Genomic DNA, 24,800 nt, shown 5'->3' on the forward strand with positions numbered 1-24,800 from the left:
TACTGCCATTGTTTTCTTTGGTATATCATTAACATTGTGTGGGGGGGGGGGAGGGGCTAGGGGCTCTGGCACAAAATAAGTGAAAGGGAAACAACTTTTATTTCTAGTCGGATTTCGCCTTACCTAATAAGGGCAGCCACCGACATGTTGATTCTGTCCAATTCAACAAGTATTTTTTGAGTACCTTTTAAATGCCTACTATGTATAAACAATGGACAAAGAAACCTGCCCTTTGAGAGTTCACCTGGCTGTGGTGATCAGCCTTGTGAGAAAAATGTTAAATTATTTGCCTTCCTCAATTTTTTTCATACAGTTCAAATATAAACTTTGGTCAAACATTCAAACATATGGTGAAGGCCTGAAAGGAAGGATCATCTTCACTTTGCTGAGATGATTTTGTTTAGTTTTATTTTTAAATATTCATTAAAACTACATACAAAAATATAGTAAATCTACCAGGTCCACTGATTTGAGATATAAGCATGATCGCAAATCAGTGGACCTGGTTGATTTATAGATCTCTCATGGTCTATTATTATTGTTATTATTAAAAAAAATTTTTTTTTTTAAGTTAGGGTTTGAGGGTCATATCTTCAGGAGAAAAGCCTTAAGGCTTTAAAAACAAACAATGGAGAAAGGCCTCTTCCCTCGGAAGGCTTACACTGCCGCCTTGGGCACTTACAGAGCAGGCAGAAAGTCAGTTTCTCCAGACTGTTTTCTGAAGAGCGTTTCTATTTGTGGTCCTGGTGATGACACCATCTTTTCTCCTCAACAGTGGCGGTTCCAGAATTTCTACATAGCCCGAGGGATTGACAGGGTGAGCAAACTGGTTGAGAACCTGCTCGCACACTCGCCGAATCTCGAGGAAACGTCCTGTGTCCGTCTCACGGTATGTGGGTAAGAGGAGAACTCAGCCCTCCCGCCATCGCCGGGTCGCCAGTGCACCGGGGACGCCCCCACTCCGCGGGAGCGGCTCGGGAAGGGCACCCAACCAGGCTAAAGTGAGCGTTGGGGCGTCAGGCGAGGAAGGCAAGAGTTGCACGAACCACTTGTGGGGTCTATTACAGCTACCGCGAGGGAAAGGGTGAAAAATCACTCATGAAGGACGAAGATGTTGACTCCGCCGAGCAACAACCGCTCTCCTTCCATCACCCAGGTTCGTCACCATCGCTCTTCATCAGGCCGGGCAGAACCTATAAGGCATCACCAGCTAGATCTAAAACTAAACCAACCAAACGACTTTCCAAAGCCTCCCTCCACACGCTCTCTCCATCGCGTTTCAAACGCTAACGTCGCGGGCGAAAAGAGGCTGCACAAGTCACGTAGAAAATTAGGCTGCCCCTTTCCATGGCGATAATCGAATTAGCCTCAAATGAAACGTGAAATTGGACTTCGCCGGCTGTGGGGACAAAGCCACCACCGTCCCTTGGCTCGGAGAGCGCGGCGTCTGTGCCCACCCTGCCCAGGCCAGCCCCGGCCAGTACCGGCGGCAGGGGACAAGGTTGGCGCTTGGCCAGGGCAGAGCCTCCGCGGGGAGAGCGTGGACGCGCCCGAGGTTCGGGTCGCGCGCGGAACAGGCGCCGGGTGGGCGACTGCGGGGCTCTGGACGAGCGCAGAGGTCCGGCGCTAGCGAGCAAACGAGGAGGGAGGAGCGCAGGGGCGGGGTGGAGGGTGTGCGGGAGAGAACGTGTGAGCGCGCGTGTGTGCGCGCGCCCGGCGCCCGCCCGTCCGCGTCCGCGCGCTCCTCTCCCCGCCCCTCGCCCCCTCCCTGCAGCTCCCTCCCCTCCTCCCCCCGCCCCGCGCTCCAGCCCAGCCCCCGGAATCAGTGCAGCTGTTGCCGTGCAGGCTGCGGATTCCTCCAGTCCCTCCCTCGGCCGCCTCTCCGCCCGGAGCGAGCGCGCAGCCCCGCGCAGCAGCGCCCACTGGTCCCGTCCTGTGAGCCCCGGCCCCAGCCGCGGACAGCCCCGCGGAGTCGCTTCCCGGCCCACCCGCCCGGCCGCCGAGGAGCGGGAGGAGGACGGGACCCCGGCGCCCCCACCCCCCTATCCGCGGGAGGTAGGTAGGGGGCCGGAGGCTGGAAGATGCCAACTCACTGGGGCTGCCTCCCGGGCTGGCTCCGGGGCGGCGGGAGGAGGGGCGCGGGCCCAGGCCGGGAGGACGCCGTTGCCCCGCCGCTGCCCTACGCCCGGGGAGCGGCGTGGGGGCAGGGAAACTGCAGAACCCGGGCGGGGGCGGCGCGGGGAGCCGGGTCCCCAGTGCTTCCGAGTACTCGGGCGGTGCGGGGCGGGGGTCGGCGGGCTTCTCAGTGAGGTGGCTGCACATCCGCGGTGCGCACCGCGGCCGCCTAGCCTCATCCCCGGACGTATCGGGGCCGAATCCTCGTTCCTCCCTCCGCCGCCTCTTCCCTCCAGCTGGGGGCCGCTGCGCGGGGGTGGTTGCGGAGTGGGCAGACGCAAGGGTATATTTTCAGGTGCCCTCCCTCTAGCCCCGGCTGGTGGCGAGCGGGGGCGGCGTTGACAGGGCCGGGCTCTGAGCGTAACGGTACGGGGGATGCGGCCAGGCGTGGTCCCGGCTGCGCCGCGCTGCAGCTGAACCGGAGGCGGCGGCCCGGCGCCCCCACTCCCGCCCATCTTCACTCCCGCCCCCCGCCCTCCCTGCGGTCCCTGCTCTCCCAGGGCTGGGCGGGAGCCGCCTCGGGGCGCGGAGCTGCCGCTGCGCCCGCCCTTCAGCTCCTGCCACCCTCTCTTCAACAGGTTTGTGCCAACGCGGGGACCCTCCGGGCCTGACTTTGGGGAGGTGAGCTGAAAGCCCCTCTGGTCATCAGCCCTCACACCACGCCCGCGGCCCTCTTTTGCGGGGAGCCTTCCCTTTGTTTTTGTGATAGGAAAGATGCCAAGTGCCTGCCATCAGATAGGGGTGGGGGGGAGGAGGAGTGTTGTGGGGCTCGGTACACAAGCTGTGCCCGTTATTTTTCCAGTCAAAAGCTGGGCGAGATAGTGAGTGAGGAGAGGGCGAGTGTGGGGGGTGCTTCGGCGGAGAAGGAAAATGGATTCAGTAGGGTTTATTTGGACGGGGATGTGATTTTTTGGCAAGATGGATGGCTCCCGTTGCCTTCGCCGTGATGCAGCACAATGCAGCAGTATCGCAGCCTCCCCTGCTTCTCGCTGGCGGGGCTTGGCACGGCCACTGGGCGCCTGCGGCCCCCGCCCGGCCCCACCCAGGCCCAGGGCTGCCCTTGGCTGAGACCCGGAGCCGCTTCTACCTTGTCATGCTGCTTCAGCTGGATGGAGCGTAAGGAGGACCAGGTCACCTAGCTGTGAGGGGGGGAGGCTTCTCTTGGGGTGACCCCCGGCTGCCTCGCCTGTTGGCCGTTCTGGGATGAAGGGGTGTCCTGCAGTGCTAATGCGGGGCAGAGGGAGTCGGCCTGCGGCTGCGGACCGGAATGTAATCTCTAACCGAGGGACCTCAGCCTCGGTAGGGAGGGGCTGCGGAGAGGACCCGGCCCCAGCGGTGTGCGGAGGCCATGGTGCACTCTATATTGGGAGTCTCAGCGTCTTTTGGTGGATCACCTGTAATCCGTAAACCACAACCCAATTCTCCATCAATTTCATCATATGTGGAAAGTTGATATTTATTAATTGAAGCGTTACAGCTACGGGATTACAGTACCTCTTTGATCAACACTGAGTATGAATTTTTCCTATAGGAAACCATTTTTTGAAATGAAACAATTGATATATTTTAGTTCATATGTCCCTGAGATATTTTTAAAAGATATTAACATGCAGTAGATTGTTTTAAAAGGAATTTACATACGTTTTTGACAGATGGTAAATGATTTCTTTAACCTGTATTTGCTTTGTTTTAGTCGTTTGCTTTTTCTGTATTCAAATACAATGACATATTTGGATTCTTTATTAAGGATTATTTAGTAAATGAGTATTATGATTGATGGTACATTGGTATTCAGGTTGGTTTTAATAGACGGGTTGTCTTCCGTCATGAATAGTGGGATTGTGGTAGTAACTGACTGCGTTTGTTTGTTTATATGTATGTATATTTTTATGCACATTTTTTTTTGCAGATGGGGACCGGGTGGAGAAGGGCAGACCACTAAGGCCTGTGTGGCTCTATCTGGTTAGAAGGAGACGTTCCAGCGTCCTTGTCTATTTAGTCTGGGGTAGTACACAAGGAATTTCCCTTCTAAATGCCACTTCTACAGTTCAGTGTGGGATGGCCAACGGGATACATTTCAGATTGTGCACCCCTCCCCCCTCCCCTTTCTAGAATGTAGAGGTGAAAAGGGAATTTCAGTATGCTAACTGGAAGGGAAGATCAGTGTTTCAAAGCACGGGTGTGTCTGCTTTTATTTTTTAGATCTCTAATTAGTCTAGGTTAATGGCATTTGATTTTCTGTAGACCAGCCACAGAAGTAGAATCTACTGCAGACTGTGTGGTTTACGTGCCTCATTTTGAGTTTCAGTAATAGAGGGCCATGAAAATATAGAATTTTTTAGATTTGGGCTTCGTTGTTGTGCTGGTTGTATAAAATCATGTTGCATTGAAATGTTTGGGAGTATTGTTTCCATGGATTATCCAAACATTTTGGATTTACTATGTTGTAGGAATATATCCTGTGTTGATGTCACCAGAGGTTTAGCTGTTCTGACTTAACCAGGTGCAGAATTCTGTTAGGTCAAGCTCTTTGTAGCTCTGTTGGCTCTGGTCTGACCAGAACCTTCATCAGAGAGAATGAGAAGCATCAGGCCAGTGAAGAAAATGCTGTCACTTGGTGGTCTCCTGCTGTGCAGGCTTTCAGTAAAGAGCAGCCCTTGGATGAGAGTAGTAACAACTGTCTGTGATGTTGTTGGAGCAAGGGACAAGACCTTGCTCCCCTTGTGACAGACACATCCTTAGCAGAGACTTGACAGTGGCAGAGTTTCCCTGGAAGAGTATTGAAGTGGTTATTTTGTCTTGCTGTATGGATTTTAAGTACTACTAAACAAACATAGACATGACAGGTGGAAATTATTTGATATTTTTATTGAGATAGTAAACTTTTCATTTTAAAAGCATACTCTTAGAATTTTAAAGCCCAACATATATATTTTTTACATGCAGTGATGTGATGCTCCATAATTGTGTTGTTCTCGCCACCACTATCTGCATCATAATCAAGGCTTAATTAATGCTCTGTGAATATCGTTTATGGTTGTCCTGGTTTCTTCTATTGAGACTGTTGGGAATGTAAACCATTATTCCATAAGAAAAGAGCTAATACCTAGGCTGAAAGAGCTACTTCTTTAGATCTCTGGAGGTGAGTAAAACCTCTCATGGAGTTCTCTTGTAAATTTTCAGTCTTTGCTATTTTCCCAAAGCACCTTTTCTTTGCAAAAGACCTAGTTAAGTATTCTTGATTTTTGGATAGAGATGTCCTGTATCCAAGTTTTTGTAATGTAGGAATAACGTCATCAGTCTCTACTTTGGGGGCAGAATGAAACTATCTCTACTCTTATATTTACATTTTTAAACATCACCAGAGAAGGCATTTTCATGATGTCTCACTGTCATCCTGAGGTTCAGCACAGGATCATTTACAAAATGGGAGCTTGTTGCATATGCAAATTCTTAGAGGCCCAGTCCTCCCAAATAGCATTTGCATTTTACCGTGACCCCTAAGTGATTTGTATGCACATTAAATAAAAAAACTGCTCTACACCTTCAGCTAAGGGACCTCCATATCAAAAGGTTCCTTCTAGTATCTTACTTCTCTTTTGCTGAAGTATCAGCACATTTCCCCCCTTGCATCATTAAGAAATTGATACACATACTATATATAATACAGAAATACTTTTTAAAGTTCTTCTGTAACTTTTAGGTGGAAGAGTTCTATTTATTAATATTATGTTTATTTAGACTAGTCAATTTCTTTAGGTTCTTTTCTAAAACACCTCTAAAGTTGAAAAAAACAATCTTCTCCTCCTTCTCCAGAAGATGGTGTTAGCTTTGAGACAGCAAAACTGGAGTCCAGGAGGCTAAACCCCTGAGCTCTACCTCTGGCATCTTGTTTTTTCTTATCAGCTGTTTTTCCTGGTATATTCAATATCCTGACTTTCTGGCTCATTTTTCCCCCCTTACAGTTGTTTTTTATTAAGTGATTTGTATATACAGAATAATGCTCATCAAAGATGCTACTGAATCATAAACCAGTGAACACACAGGCAGTCAGCACCTAGTTCAAGAAGAAGAAACTGTCATACATTCAGAGTCACCCATGTGCCCCCCTATCATCCCATCTGAAACAACCACAGCCCTGAATTTTGTGTTTATCATTCCTTTGATCTTCTTTATGGGCTATCCTTTTTAAAATTCTTACTTATTTTTGTATGTTTCTGAACTTTATATTATATAAATGAAATTATATTTTATGTATTCTTCTGTGACTTGTCCTTTTATATTAACATTCCTGAGACTCATTCATTTCGTTGCTGTAGTTCATTCATTTTCATTGCTGTGTAGTATTCCATCATGACTTATTTATTCTTTCTACTGTAGATGGAGATTTGGATTGATTCTAGTTTTTTTCTTTTTTCTTTTATAAAAGGACAGCTATGAATGGGTCCTCTGCATGTCTCTTATTAAGTATGTAGGCGTACATGCATATGCACACAAACATGTTATTTTTCTCTCCTTCTCAGGAATGAAATTTGCCAGATCATAGGGTATGTGCATCACCAACCTTACTAGATAATGCCAGAGTGATTGTACTGATTATATTCCTACTAGAAGTATATAGCTGTTATAGTTGTTTTACAACCTTGCCAGACTTCAAAATGTTGTCCAGTAATACTTGTGAAATGTTATCTCATTAAGCTCTTTATTTGAAATTTCCCTGATTATTGGAAGTTAAGTATGTATTATTGACCTTTTGGGTTCTTTCTTTTGTGAAGTCCTGATTTAGTCATTTGTCTGTATTTCTTTTAGCTATTGTCTTATTGATTGATTTAATATAGATTGTCTTATAATCCGTTGTGGATTTCATGCGTTGCAAAAACTACTTCCCAGTTTATGTTTTGTTTTAAACTGTGGTTTCTTTTGATGAGCAATCACTCATAATTTCAGGAGAATCATAATCAGGTTTTGTCCTTTAAGGTTTGTGGGGATGATTATGTTATTACAGAATAACTTCCCTTAGTTTGGGAAGAACTTAGATTTTAGAGTCAAATCAATCTGGGCTCAAATCCTAAATGCTGTTATATACCAGCCATGTGCTCACATCTAGGTCCTTGGGTTAGTTCATTATTCTTGAAACCACAGTTTCCTCATAAGTAAAAAGGGAATAATACTTCCTCATACAGTTGTGAGACAGCAGCGTACAGTCCTGGGCACCTAGTACGTGTTTAGCTGATAACAGTTCCATTCCTTTCTCTTTGGACTACAAGCTGTACAAGCCACTAACCCCCTCTTGGAGTGTTTTCTCAAAACTACCTTAACATTTTTATGTCAAAAGAGCTTTATTCTTTTATTTTTTAAAATATTCTGTTACCAGTGGAATTTTTATATTGATTAACACAGGCTGTGCAAGACCACTTAGTGAAAACCCTTTGTCAGTTCAGTTCAGTTTCCTGTTCTTAAAAGGAGTGCTTCTTCTTCTACCAAGAAGCATTTATATGAATGTAATGCCTTTGCTCCTACTCTAAAGTTACTTTCCAGTATGATTTTTAATGCAGTAAATAATTACTGAGTACTATCTCTTGCCAAGACTTGTGATTGAGTTAGGATGATGGGCTGACCTACAGTTGAGTAGGAATCAGTTCTGATCCAAGGACTGTATACTCCTACTGTATAGAATATGCCCTGTTGCTGTGATGGAGGACCCTGCCCATCTTGAGCCAGGCTGAGGAGGTCACAGGGCAGCCAGGAGGAGGGCTGGACGCCTTGTGACAGTCGCCGGCCTCAAGACAACCTGGCTCTTACAGAAGAGCAGGTTTGGACACTGGTGTTCAGTTAAGTTCAGTCGCTCAGTCGTGTCCGACTCTTTGCAACCCCATGAATTGCAGCATGCCAGGCCTCCCTGTCCATCACCAACTCCCGGAGTTCACCCAGACTCACATCCATCGAGTCAGTGATGCCATCCAGCCATCTCATCCTCTGTCGTCCCCTTCTCCTCCTGCCCACAATCCCTCCCAGCATCAGAGTCTTTTCCAATGAGTCAGCTCTTCGCATGAGGTGGCCAAAGTACTGGAGTTTCAGCTTTAGCATCATTCCTTCCAAAGAAATCCCAGGGCTGATCTCCTTCAAAATGGACTGGTTGGATCTCCTTGCAGTCCAAGGGACTCTCAAGAGTCTTCTCCAACACCACAGTTCAAAAGCATCAGTTCTTCGGCGTTCAGCCTTCTTCACAGCCCAACTCTGACATCCATACATGACCACAGGAAAAACCATAGCCTTGACTAGACGAACCTTTGTTGGCAAAGTAATGTCTCTGCTTTTGAATATGCTGTCTAGGTTGGTCATAATTTTCCTTCCAAAGAGTAAGCGTCTTTTAATTTCATGGCTGCAGTCACCATCTGTAGTGATTTTGGAACCCAAAAAAATAAAGTCTGACACTGTTTCCACTGTTTCCCCATCTATTTCCCATGAAGTGGTGGGACCGGATGCCATGATCTTCGTTTTCTGAATGTTGAGCTTTAAGCCAACTCTCTCACTCTCCACTTTCACTTTCATCAAGAGGCTTTGTAGTTCCTCTTCACTTTCTGCCATAAGGGTGGTGTCATCTGCATATCTGAGGTTATTGATATTTCTCCCAGCAATCTTGATTCCAGCTTGTGCTTCTTCCAGTCCAGCGTTTCTCATGATGTACTCTGCATAGAAGTTAAATAAGCAGGGTGACAATATACAGCCTTGACATACTCCTTTTCCTATTTGGAACCAGTCTGTTGTTCCATGTCCAGTTCTAACTGTTGCTTCCTGACCTGCATACAGATTTCTGAAGAGGCAGATCAGGTGGTCTGGTATTCCCATCCCTTTCAGAATTTTCCACAGTTTATTGTGATCCACATAGTCAAAGGCTTTGGCATAGTCGATAAAGCAGAAATAGATGTTTTTCTGGAACTCTCTTGCTTTTTCCATGATCCAGAGGATGTTGGCAATTTGATCTCTGGTTCCTCTGCCTTTTCTAAAACCAGCTTGAACATCAGGAAGTTCATAGTTCACATATTGCTGAAGCCTGGCTTGGAGAATTTCGAGGATTACTTTACTAGTGTGTGAGATGAGTGCAATTGTGTGGTAGTTTGAGCATTCTTTGGCATTGCCTTTCAGGGTACAGTAAGTTCCCACGATGGAGTTTTCCAACATGTACTTTCCTTTTGCATGCAATAAAGTCTTCAAGTTAAAAAAAAAAAAGAATATGCTCTGTATGTGTAGAAGATAAAAGATCTTTTACTGACCAGGTATATGACTTCAGCAAGCCATTAATCCTTCTGGTCTCAGATCTAAATTTATAAAATGAAAAACTTAGGTGAAATCATGAAGAAATGAAGTGTTAGTTGCTCAGTTGTGTCCTATTCTTTGTGACCCCATGGACTGTAGCCCGCCAGGCTCCTCTGTCCATGGGACTCTAAAGGCAAGATATTGGAGTGGGTTGCCATTCCTTTCTCCAGGGGATCTTCCATAGTGAAGGTTAAAATCTGCCACAAGGGCACCACTCTCTGTGTCCCTAGCAGGCATAGAAAATCAGTCAGGGCACTCTTTCCACAGAGCTGATCTAGAGCTCCAGAAACTCTCCACACAGTGTTTGAATCCGGAACTACCAGCTGATCGTATCTGTTACTTAGTTTTTAAGATCCTGTACATCTAAAATTCTGTGATGATAGTTGAATAACACAACACTTCAGCCATGTTCAAAACACATGGAACAGAAGCTAGAAGCAGGGAGACAGGAACGAGGTGATGGTGTGAGTCCAGAGGTTAAGGGAGCAAGTGATGGTTGGAGGCTGAGAGAATGAGGAGGGGAGGGCTGGGAGAAAGGTTGTGAAGACTGGATCCTTTGCTGACTCTTTGTAGGATGACTGGATGGGAGTGGACCTGAGTGGATGAGAGCTAAAATAAAGAGTTCATATTTGAATAATGACAAAGAACATGGTCATCATTACGATGAGAGACATAGACAAACGAAGGGGAAGAGTGGATATCTCATTGGGAAGAAAATCAGTTTTCTTTAACTGTGCTGAATTTGAGGCTCTGGAAGAACTCTTAGTGGAGGTAATGTTCGAGAAACTGAAGGAGACAGGTCAGGGCTAGGGTGACTGGGGAGAGGCTGTTGGATGCAGGGGTCCCAAGCCTTAGGCCCTGGAATTCCTCCACCAGATCACTCCATCCACTGACCCTGGGCAAACTGCCTTGACCTGTCTTCAAGCCCCAGTATCTTCATTTGCAAAATGGTAGCATTAAGTTTCTGTCACAAAGGACTAAGAAAGTTGAGTGGAATAATCCAGTGCCCATCACAATACATTTTAATTGTCATAAAATGTGGAAGTTTTGCTTAGTTTGTGTCACCTTTATGCTTCCTTGCAAATAAGTAGTTTGATTTATTCAGAAAAGATACATTCCCATAAGCAATACCATCTTGCACTTAAATAATGCTAAATTTAGTCTATATTAAACTTGTCCCTATGTCTAAATTATAGGAAAGGAAAACCTAATTAATACTTACTTTTAATAAACAAGAAAACGCTAAAACCCTAGTGCTTAGGGAAAGGATAGGAACATAGTTTATAAAAGAAGGTAACAACGAAGCCAATAACCATATTCAGTTGTTCAAACTCAGCAGTAATATGAAATATTAACTAGAACAGTTAATTTTTCACTTAAACTGGTAGATAGGTAATGCTCTCTGGGATGCTGTGAGATTGGACCTCTGCATCACCTGTTGGAAGAATATTTGGATTAATACAGTTGTTGCTGCTGCTAAGTCACTTTAGTCATGTCCAGCTCTGTGTGACCCCAGAGACGGCAGCCCATCAGGCTCCCCTGTCCCTGGGATTCTCCAGGCAAGAACTCTAGAGTGGGTTGTCATTTCCTTCTCCAATGCATGAAACTGAAAAGTGAAAGTGAAGTCGCTCAGTTGTGTCCGACTCTTAGCGACCTCATGGACTGCAGCCCACCAGGCTCCTCCGTCCATGGGATTTTCCAGGCAAGAGTACTGGAGTGGGGTGCCATTGCCTTCTCTGATACAATTGTTAGTACAGTAATAATAATATACATGTATTTGTATGTATATATATATATAACCAAAAACATAAAAGTTTATACCATTTGGACTGAAATTCCCCTTGTAGTTCTGTAATCTAAAGAAAATTAAAAATAAGGACAGGTTTTTAAACAAGAATTTTCTTAGCAATATTAATAGTGAAAAAGCAAATGTGGCATAGTCAAATATATTATGGAGCAGTACATAGGATGGAATTCAATGTACTGAATGGTTTGTTAGAGTCTTACTGAAAAGGGCAAATGCTAATAATATAATATTCAGTGGAAATATCTCTATGCAAAGCTGTATAATATGGTGTAACTCCTATTTTGTTATATTAAATAAAAGCCTGGAAGGAAATATGTGAAAATGTTAATAGTTTGCTTTGGATGGTAGGTTGATGGATGATTTCCTTTCTTGTATGAAAGGAAATTCCTATGACTTAATGTTTCTCATTTGGAGTTTTAAAATATTTTACAAATAAGAGTGCAATAAACAATAGACTACCATGAGGATCATTTTTTTCTTAGCCAAAAAAATCAATCAACCCTTTAATTTTTAAAAAAAGAAAAGGAAAAAGTAAGCCTGGCCAGTTGTAGATTATTGTTAGGGAATAGTTTAAGATTCCAAAGGATTGTCATATCTGTCTTCTGCTCTTATGTGGAGCAGTGGGAGAACATCAGCATGTGTAAGTCACTTCTGGATGAGGTTGAGAGGGCTAGAACATTCACATATGCTGGAATACTAGCTTGACTTCACAGTCTGCATCAGTTTAAAGAGTGGGGAAGACCAGGTTTCTCTTATTATGTCCAAACTGCACAGTTGCTCGAAGAGAGCAGTGGAATTCTGTGACATATTTGTTCTCACTTGCAGAAGCCCAAACACTACTGCTGGAACTTGTTTTGTAACCATTAGACCATCAGGTTTCATTGGAATTGGTCAGAAATGCAGAAAAAATCCAAGTGAAAATGTTAAGATAAATATGACTTCCAATTTAGATTTTCTTCCAATTAATGGTTTCTTGGCATTTTGAGAATATTCAGTCTAAGAGTAGGAGGAATGAATTTTAATACTGTCCTTTTTTATGAAAAGAGATTCTTATATAATGTTATATATGATATTTCTGTATGCATATAATGATATCTTTTTGTCCGTGTGTCACATAAATGAGAAAGAGATGTGTGTGATTGAAAATCCTCAGCCATGAAGGGAGACAAGGGACTATTTTAAGACTTTTTAAGTGGGGAATTTTATCGGGATAGTGGTTTGAAGGTGAATCCCAGAAATGAGTCACTTTGTCCTTAGCTGGTGAGGGAAATGTTAGAGAGGAAATAATATTATTAATGTTTTCTGGTTTATGGTCCAAGCCCTCAAATGTACTCAGTTCAGTTCAGACGCTCAGTCGTGTCCAACTGTTTGCGACCCCATAAACCACAGCATGCCAGGCCTCCCTGTCCATCACCAACTCCTGGAGTTCACCCAAACTCATGTCCATCGAGTCGGTGATGCCATCCAACCATCTCATCCTCTGTCGTCCCCTTCTCCTCCTGCCCTCAATCTTTCCCAGCATCAGGGTCCTTTCAGATGAGTCAGCTCTTCGCATCAGGTGGCCAAAGTATTAGAGTTTCAGCTTCAACATCGGTCCTTCCAATGAACACCCAGGACTGGTCTCCTTTAGGATGGACTGGTTGGATCTCCTTGCAGTCCAAGGGACTCTCAAGAGTCTGCTCCAACACCACACTTCAAAAGCGTCAATTCTTTGGTGCTCAGCTTTCTTCACAGTCCAACTCTCACATCCATACATGACCACTGGAAAAACCATAGCCCTGACTAGATGGACCTTTGTTGGCAAAGTAATGTCTCTGCTTTTTAATATGCTATGTTGGTCATATTATTTTAATATTTTATATTTTAATTATATTTTAATAGTCTAGGTTGATTATAACTTTCCTTCCAAGGAGTAAGCGTCTTTTAATTTCATGGCTGCAATCACCATCTGCAGTGATTTTGGAGCCCAGAAAAATAAAGTCAGCCACTGTTTCCACTGTTTCCCCATCTATTTGCCATGACGTGATGGGACCGGATGCCATGATCTTAGTTTTCTGAATATTGACTTTTAAGCCAACTTTTTCACTCTTTAACTTTCATCAAGAGGCTCTTTAGTTTTTCACTTTCTGCCATAAGGGTAGTGCCATCTGCATATCTGAGGTTATTGGTATTTCTCCCGGCAATCTTGATTCCAGCTTGTGCTTCCTCCAGCCCAGCTTTTCTCATGATGTACTCTGCATATAAGTTAAATAAGCAGGGGGACAATATACAGCCTTGACATACTCCTTTTCCTATTTGGAACCAGTCTGTTGTTCCATGTCCAGTTCTAACTGTTGCTTCCTGACCTGCATACAAATTTCTCAAGAGGCAGATCAGGTAATCTGGTATTCCCATCTTTTTCAGAATTTTCCACAGTTTATTGTGATCCACACAGTCAAAGGCTTTTTACTTTGTAAATTGTAGCTTAGAAAAATGAACTTAGTTTACATTCAGGAATTTTGTGTTTTTTCCACCTTGAACTTTAAATGATTGATTGAGAAGGGTTTCAGGTGAAGTGTGCTTTGAGATATGAAAGTAAGATGTTATAATTTCAAGATTGCTATAACATTGGCCCATGTACATAGGCATCATAGTTCCATTCTTTGTGAACTCTTAACAGTACAAGTAAACACCCAAATGGTTTTAGAACCATTTGGCATCTCTGCTTTAGAATCTGGAGTGCCTTGCTGGTTCTGATCTTTTAATACATTAACTTGAAGCCATTAGCTAGTCAATAAAATTTGTATCAGAATATAACTACAAATTTTTTTTACCCAACAGATAAACTAGGAAATTTAGAATGGTATATAATTAGAATTCATTCTTTTGAAGTGTGTATGCTCAGTGTTTAATTTGTATAATAAAATATGTCTCTGCTTAGTAAGTTCATTAGTCTAACATTGATTATCTCTGGGTATGGGATTGTGGAGGAATTCTAATTTCATCTCTGCATATTTTGGAAAATACTTAGCAATAAACTTTTGGCCTTTATCAAGAACATCCTGACACTTCCTGTAACAAACCTCATTTTAGCTGGATAAAGACTAATGAATGAAATAATTAATTGGCTAAATATATGCCCTATTTGTTTCTACTGGGGCTTTCAGAAATGCAGCATTCATAGTACTGAAGGTGTAAAGAATGCTGAAGTTTTGAAAAGATTTTTCCATTCCTCATTTAAATATGCAATTTGTTAGAGCCTTGCCATTTCCGTAGAGTGTGGGAAAAGATGTAGAAACTGGGCCACAGGGGAGCGTGATAGGAGCATCCTCTGGCTGAAGGCCAAGCCTTTGGTTCTGGATGAAATTTTTTTTTGTTTGTTTTCCTACCCTCTTGGGTGGCTGTTTCAGGATAATTTTTGTCCAGGTATGTTTGCTTCAAAGCCAAATCTAAATATTCATGGACTACACATTTTTCTGGAATGTTCTTCACCAGCTATACAGAGACTTCGGGGTGGAACAATACATATTTTTATTCTGCTCTAGGGCTTTTTTCCCCTTTTATTTAAAGGGGAAGGAAAACCTAGATTCTTCCTTAAGACAATTTTTATTTATTTTTCTCTGTGATGTTTAAACATTTTCCTTTGTATTTTTTAACCTGTAGCATGGCAGTGCTCTGATAGTACAGTTGTCTTAAAAGTTAAAATATTCATTTTTTCCACCTTTTTAGAATCCTTGAATTTTTGACAGTGTCTACTAATTTATGCAGTATGCATAGTTTTTTCTGAACAATTTATGAAGAATATATACTTTCAAAAAAATGTAAATTAGCGTAAAGTCACCACAAAATAAAAATTTTTAAAATGTCAGGAACTTCCCTGGTGGTCCAGTGGTTAAGAATCTGCCTTGCAGTGTGGGGGACCCGGGTTCAGTCTATGATGGGGGAACTAATATCTCAGATGCCACGAAGCAGCTCAGCCCTGGTGCCACAACTAGAGAATCCCTGCATAGTAACAAAATGTGGTAACAGTCTTTGTGTTGCAGTGAAGATCCATGTGCCACAGTGAAGACCTTTGCTGTTGTTCAGTCACTCAGTCATGTAGGACTCTGCAACCCCATGGACTGCAGCAGGCTAGACTTCCCTGTCCTTCATCATCTCCTGGAACTTTCTCAAACTCATGTTCGTTGAGTCAGTGATGCCATGCAACCATCTCATCCTCTGTTGTCCCCTTCTCCTGCCCTTAGTCTTTCCCAGCATCAGGGTCTTTTCAAATGAGTTGGCTCTTCTCATCAGATGGCCACAGTATTGGAATTTCAGCTTCAGCATCAGTCCTTCCAATGAATATTCAGGACTGATTTCCTTTAGGATTGACTGATTCGATCTCCTTGCAGTCCAAGGGACTCTCAAGAGTCTTCTCTAACACCACAGTTCAAAAGCATCAATCCTTTGGTGCTCAGCCTTCTTTATGGTCCAACTCTCACATCCGTACATGACTACTGGAAAAATCATAGCTTTGACTAGACGGAAATTTGTTGGCATAGTGATGTCTCTGCTTCTTAATATGCTGTCTAGGTTGGTCATAGCTTTTATTCCAAGGAGCAAGCGTCTTTTAATTTCATGGCTGCAGTCATCATCTATAGCAGTTTTAGAGCCCAAGAAATAAAGCCTGTCACTTTTTCCATTGTTTCCCATCTAAGATTCCCTGGAGAGGGAAATGGCAACCCACTCCAGTACTCTTGCCTAGAAAATCCCATGGACTGAGGAGCCTGGTGCAGGCTACTGCCCATGGGGTCGCAAAGAGCCGGACATGACTGAGCGACTTCATTTTAATGGGACTGGATGCCATGAACTAATGGGACTAGATGCCATGATCTTCATTTTTTGAATGTTGAGTTTTAAGCCAGCTTTTTCACTCTGCTTTTTCACTTTTATCAAAAGGCTATTTAGTTCCTCTTCACTTCTGCCATAAGGGTAGTGACATCTGCATATGTGAGGTTATTGGTATTTCTCACGGAAATCTCCCCACTCCAGTACTCTTGCCTGGAAAATCCCATGGATGGAGGAGCCTGGTAGGCTGCAGTCCATGGGGTCACTAAGAGTCGGACACGACTGAGTGACTTTGCTTTCACTTTTCACTTTCATGCACTGGAGAAGGAAATGGCAACCCACTCCAGTGTTCTTGCCTGGAGAATCCCAGGGACGGGGGAGCCTGGTGGCTGCCGTCTATGGGGTCACACAGAGTCGGACACGACTGAAGTGACTTAGCATAGCATAGCAGAGCATGGAAATCTTGATTCCAGCTTGTGCTTCATCCAGCCTGACATTTCTCATGATGTACTCTGCATATAAGTTAAATAAGCAGGGTGACAATATACAGCCTTGCTGTACTTCTTTCCCGATTTGGAACCAGTCCATTGTTCCATGTCCGGTTCTAACTGTTGCTTCTTGACCTGCATACAGGTTTCTCTGGAGCAGGTCAGGTGGTCTGGTATTCCCATCTCTTTCAGAATTTTCCACAGTTTGTTGTGATCCACACAGTCAAAGGCTTTAGTCAGTGAAGCAGAAGTAGATGTTTTTCTGGAACTCTCTTGCTAAGACCTAATGCAGCCCAATAAATATTTTTTTAAATTTCAAAATAATATTTATTAGCAAAATAATAAATATTGTAGAGCATATGGAAAATAAACATAAACACAAAGAAGAAAATTAAAGTTACTGACTCCATTTGGTGACCCCAGAAACATGCAGTTGTCATTTTGATGTTTGTCTTTTAAACCCCTTTTCCCTCTGTACATATTTGTTCATCTCATAAATGAAGATCAATTCTCAGACCTTAAGCTCAGTATGTGAATTTTTCACAGTCTAAATCATCCCTTGGTGTTTATCACCTTTCCAGTTTGTACACAAAGCATGACAGGACATAATATCTTATTGTTACTGTTCACATTTAAAACTGTGGCTTATGGATACTGTCGGTTTCCCCGAGTTGTTTTAGTGGTGAAGGTGTTAAGGAAAATGGCAAAGATTTAGAGAACCCCACATGTGCTTATTATAGATACTTTCTTTAAAAATTGTTTTACAGTGGAAAAGTACCAGAAATCAAGTTCTCATTAGATAATGTGTGCTTTCTGTTTTGTTTTGAGAGGAATTCCCATCAGAGTTGCATGAATTCCCTTGAGCGAGATCCCTCTATGCTTCAGACAACAACTGATTTTATTTCTGTCTTCAGATTTCAGGGTCTGAAACAGCTACCCTAGAAAGTGTGGTGGATAGGATGGAGGTGGTTATCATAATCTTGGTTTTAAATGTAATAAATTTTACGGGGCTGGGTTTGGTGGTAGCTGTTGAAGGCACACAGTAGGGCTCCGCTTTCCTAGGGTCTTTCTGTTAGCTGAACTCTTGAGAATTCTATCTTTGGATCCAGAATCTATTTATAGGAGAAAAGGCAGTATTGCATACTTGATTATGCAGACCTGTTCCTTGAGTCGTGGGGCAGCCGATGGATGGATGTGATGCGGATGACTCGCTGGTGCTTCTCTTGTGCCTTAATTCTAGTAGGTGGCCTCTTGAACTCCTGAAGAAGGTGGTAAAATGATTTCTTCATGTGCTGAGGGAATGAGGGTGTGGGAAGAGGGGAGAAATGCCCTTTCATTGGAAGAGAAAGAAAGCCTTTGCCATCAATTTCTGTGAGGTTCTTTGTGGTTCACACTTGGGTTGGTTGGCCCCAAGGAAAAGTGGCAAATGACCTTCTTCCCGTGTTTATACACTAAGGCCAGTGGTAGCTCCTTGTGCAATTTAGAGGGGAGATCTGAGCTGGGCCCAATGATGGATGGGGGTGAGTAGATGGATGGAGCAAGTTTGGGTGATGGAACTCAGATACATTGTGTGAACTTAACTCTCTCCAAATGAGGAATTCTTCAGAAACTCCCAAACTGATGGGAACCATTTTCTTTGAGGGTGGCCAAATGCTTGATGGTTAATGTGCCTGGGCTGACCGAAGCATGGAGCTGGGAGGGATCTCAGCTGACCTACAGGCAGCTACAGACATTGAGTCTTGACACGAGGGGAGGCATTGAGCGGAGACAGCACCCAGAGCCTGGCCCTGGTACCCCAGGGTGGGGAGAGCAGGAGGCTGGAATGTAGCGTTGTCTGGCCCTCTGACTGGGTGAGCATGCCTGACACTGTTTTAGAAGGTATTGGTCAGCGATATCAGTCGGGTGACTTCTCTGAGAGGGGTCTGGTCCTTCTCACAGTGAGGTTGACAACTCTGCTGCCAGCTGTCCTTAAATACCCATCTTATCTCCTGGGGCGGAGTCCAGGAAGCACCCTGAACCTGGAGCAGAGACATTTGTGTGCCATTTGAGCAGAGGAGAAACCAGGGCACACTTTGTGTTTTATTCTCTGTTTTATTTAAGGTGGGTTTTGTGTGTGTGTGTGTGTTTGCTGGTTTTACATTGGCATCCGCTGCTAAAAGAGTTCCTGAGTTTCCCTGATAATCAGGGTGATTTCTCATTTTGAAAGGATTGTTTTGCTTTGGAAGTATATGTTCCTCGCAGTAAGAACATCAGCTTTCATCCTAGTTCTGAAAATCTCCTCTGATTCAGAAAGGATGAAAGTTTAATTAGAGATCAGGCTAATTTATTGTCTTGTTCATGGGGAAGACTGTTTCTTGTCTGTCAGTTGAGTTTTATATATATTTATATGCATATATTTATAAATATATATTTCCAGCTCTGAAGGATGATTTTGTTAGTATACATTTACATGAATATTTTAATCTAAATTATAGTATAGATTTCCTTTGGACTATATACCCTTGTAGAAATGAACTTGTTCCCATGGAATAAATATATCTTTAGTGGGTCATGCTTGAGAACTGCTTCACAGTCTTCTCAACTTTTGAAGTGAGTAGTTATTTCATGTAGAGCCTGTGTCGATAGCTGGCCTATCACTGGAATGCTGTGCAGCTGTGCAGAGCATAAGGATCAAATGTGCTAATTAAATTTTTTTTTTTTTTTTTAGCAAGAATGGAATGTAACAGTGTGTGGTTAACCATTCCAGTTTGTTTTTGAAGAGGACTTTTTTTTTTTTTTTTTGGCCAAATATGAACAATTAGAGAGTACATTGACTTAGAGGATGTAATGCTATGTTAAATCATTCTTTTTATGGAGGTAATAGGACTCATTAAATACTGAGATTATCCTTTAAAATACACTCTGATTAATAATCTGCCTCAAAATGTAGGCAGTGGCAGCATGCCTGGGGTCTAACATCTGTAGTCAGGGTTTGAACTTGCTTTTGTCCTACAGTATCAATTCTCCTCCTGGGCTGGTGTGTAATCAGCCTTCCTCAGAACACTGTCACACAGCATTTCCTCCCAGTTTGAATAATATTCTGATCCATCTTCTGGGAACCCATGTGAATTAGATCATGTGGATTTAGCTGCATCCACGCAGATGGTGGTCTGATTTTTTGTTGTCATTGGGCAAAGTGAACCGATGGGAATAAATGGCAGGTTGGTTGTGTAATGTGGCAACATTTTACTTAGTGTGTCTTAAAGTTAAGTGGGGTGAGATTCCAGCAAAACTGTGCATAAAAAGTTGGAATGTGTTGGAGAACTGCCAAGATTAGGAGCAAGCTGTGTGACGAGCACTGATGCGTCTTTGTCCTGTCTTAAAATAGCCACCATTTAACAAAATATCTTGAAACTTGTCATTTCACTTGAGCAAATAAGTGAAACAGAGGTGGTGGCTTTCATGTTTAGTTTAGCAAGGTTTATTTTTACTGATTTATCTTTTTGTTCCAGTTATCTTAAATCTTGTGATGATATGGAGGCAAATATTTCTGTGTAACATCAAATCTTGAGTGGTTTTCCCTGGACTAATGAGACCTCATGTGGAGCATCCTCTACCCCACCTTTTCCACTCAGGGCAAAATATGCAGTCTTTGTGGTTTGAATGAAAATTGGGACCCTGAAGTTTAAAAAAAAAACTCCTATATTTTATATATCTGATAATCATTTGGATATGAATTATTGATGGTTGGATGCTAAAACATTGCAGAAGTAAAGCAAAAGGCATTGGTTGCTGCTGCTAAGTCACTTCAGTCGTGTCTGACTCTGTGCGACCCCATAGACGGCAGCCCACCAGGCTCCCCCGTCCCTGGGATTCTCCAGGCAAGAACACTGGAGTGGGTTGCCATTTCCTTCTCCAATACATGAAAGTGAAAAGTGAAAGTGAAGTTGCTCCCTCGTGTCCGACCTGCAAAGTTTATTTTTTCTTTGATTACTCACTTTTTGACTTTGTTCATTGGCCATTTGTCTGCAGTACCTGATTCTTACGTGTATTGATGTGCTTTGTAACTGTAGTCTTTCAATTTTTTTTTAAATTGAAAGTCTTGTTTTTTTAAGTCAACATGATAAAAACAAGGTGGGTGTGGGGCGGAGATGTGCAGTCTTGCTGTGCAGGTCATTTGGAGCCTGATGGTGACATGAACAGCACATATGGGGGAGCTGAGGGGGCTGGATGAAGGCAGGGGGCTGCCCATGTGGATAATCTGAACAACCTATCAGTTTGGGTTCTATGAAGATGAAATTTTCTGATACAATATTTGGATTACTGAGTGGAAATAAAAATGGAGGATTTCGATGTTAAATATAATATGAAAACAGTGAATGAACTTTATCTTAAAGGGCTTATATACAAACCAAGTTCCTAGTAAGAATTTTCTAAAGGTTTGTTTTAACAGATATCTTAATTATTCTCTAATTTAAAAGCCATTAGAAGTCTGGACTTAGAACTAATTGTAATAGTTTTATAGCTTTCTAGGGGACCGTGCAAATGGCTTTGTTTTTTTTATGTTGCCATCTTCAGATTTATATTTTGAATTTTGCTTTGCCACTTTTAGTATCTTACATTTATTTCAGAGGGCTTCTCCTTGTATAGAGACATCATTTCTGGCTCTATGTAGGTGCCTCATACAGAGGCAGATACTTAATAATTCTTAGGTGTTTGGTTAATAGAGTTAGGGTTGCTTTTCTAGGTGGTTTCAGAATCTTTGAAGAACATTTTGGTTTTTTTACAACATGAAAAAGTTTTGTAGAAATTGTGGAGATACTTCTCAGAAGTATTGATCTTTTTAATTCTTAAATGACAAATGAATTCTCTATGTGATATGGTTGACATATTGGAAAATTTATGATTTCTAAATTTTTAAATTAGTTTTTTCATTTCCCTTCTTTTACACATTCCGTGTCTTTTAAAACATGCTCTTGAATAGCCTTCCTGGTAAGTTGCGTTCAGAAGGTGTGAAATGTGAGCCAGAGCCAGCAACCTTCCCTTTTTATGTACACCATAGTCTGATCTGCTTGCGAGATTCCATTTTGGGTTGTTTTCATTTCAAATCATTCCTTTAATATGGCAGAAGAGTTCAGTTATTCTCTGTAAACAGTGAAAAGCAAGCGAAAAGGAAAGTATTTGAATATCCCTTTTCTGGGTTATGGTCTAAATTAGAAAATTATTCGTTTCAATTTTATACATGCATATTGCATTTTATCTCTCTCTGTATGCCTTGTATTGTCAGAGCTTATAAGACTAGGAACAAATAAGGTTAGCATTTAAAGTATTCCAGACATAAAAATTTACAAGCATTTGCTTATGTATGTTGGGAGATGCATAGAACAGACCCATGGTTTTAATTGGTTCTTTGTGCCCTGTGAAGGCAGATGGAAACATTACAGACATCTGCTGTAGATGGCAGTGGGGTGGACAGGTGAGGACCACATGGAAGTTCATACCAGGGGTAGGTGGAGCAATGAGTTGGTTTATGAAATGCTAGCTGCCTTAGATGTTTCTACAGCTGTTGTCAGCTGAAAATAAATTGAACTTGTTGAAATGGGAAGAATTTGGCTGTCTGAATAGGCTTAGATAAAATACTGCTTCAGATGCCTATAAAAATGTCTATTGTAACATTATTATATTAGAAAAAAATGGTGATAACCCAGATGTGTGTCATTGGTAAATAAGAGGAAGGAATATTATGGAGACAGTACAGTATAGTGGTTTAGAGTGCTCACCCAGAGGCTGCCTGGGTCTGGATCCCAACTCTACCATGGATTCACTTTGTGACCTTGGGCAAGTCGTTAACCGTACTCTGTCTCAGTTTCCTCATCTGTAAGATGGGGTCAGTTGTAGTACAGACCTTGGAGAGTTACTGTGAGGATTAAGTATGTTAATATAAGTGAAGCGATTAGTCTAATACCTGGCAAATAAGTAGCTATTAGTTCTTATTAGACTGATAAAAATACTATTATTGAAAACCTCCTAATAACATGGAAAAGTTTTTAAAATAAGGGGAAAAAAGCAGAACACAGCCTTATATATGATGTGATTCCAACTATATAGAAAAACAAAGAAAAAAAGAAAAAAACAAAGGAAAAGAGATAAGAAAAATGCAGATATTAATTTTGAGGGGAGAGTGATAGGATGACTTGTGATTTTTGCTTTTGTGTCAGTGCTTTTCTGTATTTTCCACTGTTCTACAGTGAGTACATCTTACTTTTATAATTTTAAAAAATAAATTTTTTTTTGAGAAGTGCCTGTTATCCTTAGTAAGCAGTTAGTATGTTGATTATAAGTACATCCTGTTTATTCTTTAAAAGCTCAAGGTCTTTCATTTGAAAGTTTGGGCCTTTTTGATTCTATAATACTTTTACATTCTTACAAGGTGCATTAGAGTAATGATACTCCAAATTATTTTTTTTTAAGTTTCCTGATTTAGATATTTCTACTAATTCAGACTAGCAATATAAGAAAAAGAATATAGACACCTATAGTTCTATAAATACCATTTATTAGTGGTATGATCTTAGGCAAATTAGTACAGTTTTCGTTTTCTCATGTGAAAGGGAGATGATGTGAAAAGTTACCTACCAACTATCGCAGAATCAAGACTAAAAGTAGCAGTCTGTACACTGTTTCTGAGTCTGGCACAGTATGGGCACTGGTTGAGTGATGTTACTGCTCTCACTCCCACCTGTGCCAACAAACGAAACTGCAGGCAAACTAAACTTGGCCACTTCAGTTTAGTCCATGCCATGGTATTTACTTTTAGCTCACTGATCTTTTGTTCTTGACTTAAGATTCTGTAGACCAAAGTGGCCTTCTTAAAGATGCATTCTTGTTGTATCTACCTTCCCATCCTTCAAATATTTCTATCTCTATATGTATCTTGTCTCTTAAGTCAACTCATTGATTTAAGAAAATCCACCCCCCGCCCCCGCGTCTCCCCACAAAGTGTATTAGGCAAGTTAACTGGTGCTGCAGTAACAAACATCTCCAAAATTTCAGTGACACAGAGGTGCATTTCTCATTCATACTCTATGCCCATCATAGGATGGCAGGGGGCTCTCCCCCATTTTTTCTCCCTCAAGAACTCTGACTGATGGGTTCATATGAGTTAGTAGCCAGAACTAGTCACATGACCTTGCCCAGGTGCAGGGGAGCAAGGCAAGTGTAATATGGATACCCATGTGACCAGAAAGAGAAGAGATTGGGTATGTGTGGGCATTAAAAGTTTCTGACCAATAGTATATGATGGTGTAGGTAGTATGATCTAATTCGGCATTCCTTATCAAGTTCTTCGAAGTACTAGTTTTGCAGTATGTTAACGTGTTATTTAAAAAGAGAATGCCAGGCGAAACAGACTGTAATGGGTTTCTTTCTCAGAGCCTTTATAAATAGGCGTTGTAGAAAGAAGAATGATGTATGTTTCCCAGACTTCGCTGATTTTGGAATTCTTTTTTCTTTTTTTCATAGCTTCTCTTAGATCAGGGTTTCATAGGATATACTTTGGGATGCTCTAGTCTACTCTGTTCTCCTACAAAGCAAAGCTACTAGAATCATGTTTTAATTATTACATATGCTGAGAAGAAGCTTTGTTTTTATCCTTTGCTAGAAGAGTTGATTGTTTGAAGAGTCTGATTTCTGCTACTATGAGTCAAATCACAGGCAGTGTTGTTTTAAAATTTTAGTCTATTGATTCCATGCCTGTGTTGAATCTGTAAGGTTTTGTTTTCATGTAGTTGCTTTTGTGTTCTAAACATACCATTGAAAAGAGAAAGGTAAACAAACCGTGACCACACGTCTTTGTGGTGATAAAAGCCTAAATTGGTTTGAGCAGATGGCCTAAACATATATAATTGTTTATTGGTTTCTGCATTTTTCTTGATTCCCTCTGACTTTCCAATACAAATTTTCTAGAAGTTTCAACACTACTGAAATGAGGGCTCTGATAAGAAGCAGAGAGACAGGTTTTGTCAAGAGGTATTACTTATTTCTCAACCAGAAGGCTTTGGTTTAGTTTAAACATGATGCTTGTTGCCAGGGATTTTATGCCTGCAAATGTAACAAATCTCAATAAGCAAGTTTTCACTGAAATGTAAATTTCATGTGGTAAAACTTCGGGTGAGAAGGTGCTCCTCCTGTTTCATAACTATGCGTGAGTAGAACTTTATCATTACTAA

At 42.0% G+C, this 24,800-nt stretch overlaps 2 protein-coding genes across 5 annotated transcripts in view; one reads left to right on the forward strand and one right to left on the reverse strand.

The window, feature by feature from the left end:
* Positions 1–881: 881 nt before the first annotated feature.
* Positions 882–2,426, reverse strand: LOC113901208 (translation initiation factor IF-2-like). The gene is made up of 2 exons (XM_027555298.1): positions 2,094–2,426; positions 882–1,193 (listed from the first exon to the last, which is right to left on the reverse strand). The coding sequence occupies exons 1-2, from the start codon at positions 2,320–2,322 to the stop codon at positions 1,162–1,164; spliced, it is 261 nt and encodes an 86-aa protein (XP_027411099.1). The 5' UTR covers positions 2,323–2,426; the 3' UTR covers positions 882–1,161.
* Positions 1,807–24,800, forward strand: part of SPTBN1 (spectrin beta, non-erythrocytic 1) — a 211,195-nt gene continuing 188,201 nt past the window's right edge. Inside the window, exons 1-2 of one of the 4 annotated variants that reach the window (XM_027555291.1) lie at positions 1,827–2,055; positions 2,754–2,796. The gene's annotated coding sequence lies outside the window, so the exon portion shown is untranslated. Of the gene's footprint in view, positions 2,056–2,643; positions 2,797–18,641; positions 18,694–24,800 lie in introns of those variants that run through there. The other 3 variants (XM_027555290.1, XM_027555292.1, XM_027555293.1) reach the window with 3 other exon arrangements.

Source organism: Bos indicus x Bos taurus, chromosome 11, assembly GCF_003369695.1.
Source record: "Bos indicus x Bos taurus breed Angus x Brahman F1 hybrid chromosome 11, Bos_hybrid_MaternalHap_v2.0, whole genome shotgun sequence".
In the NCBI taxonomy this organism is placed as follows: domain Eukaryota; kingdom Metazoa; phylum Chordata; class Mammalia; order Artiodactyla; family Bovidae; genus Bos; species Bos indicus x Bos taurus.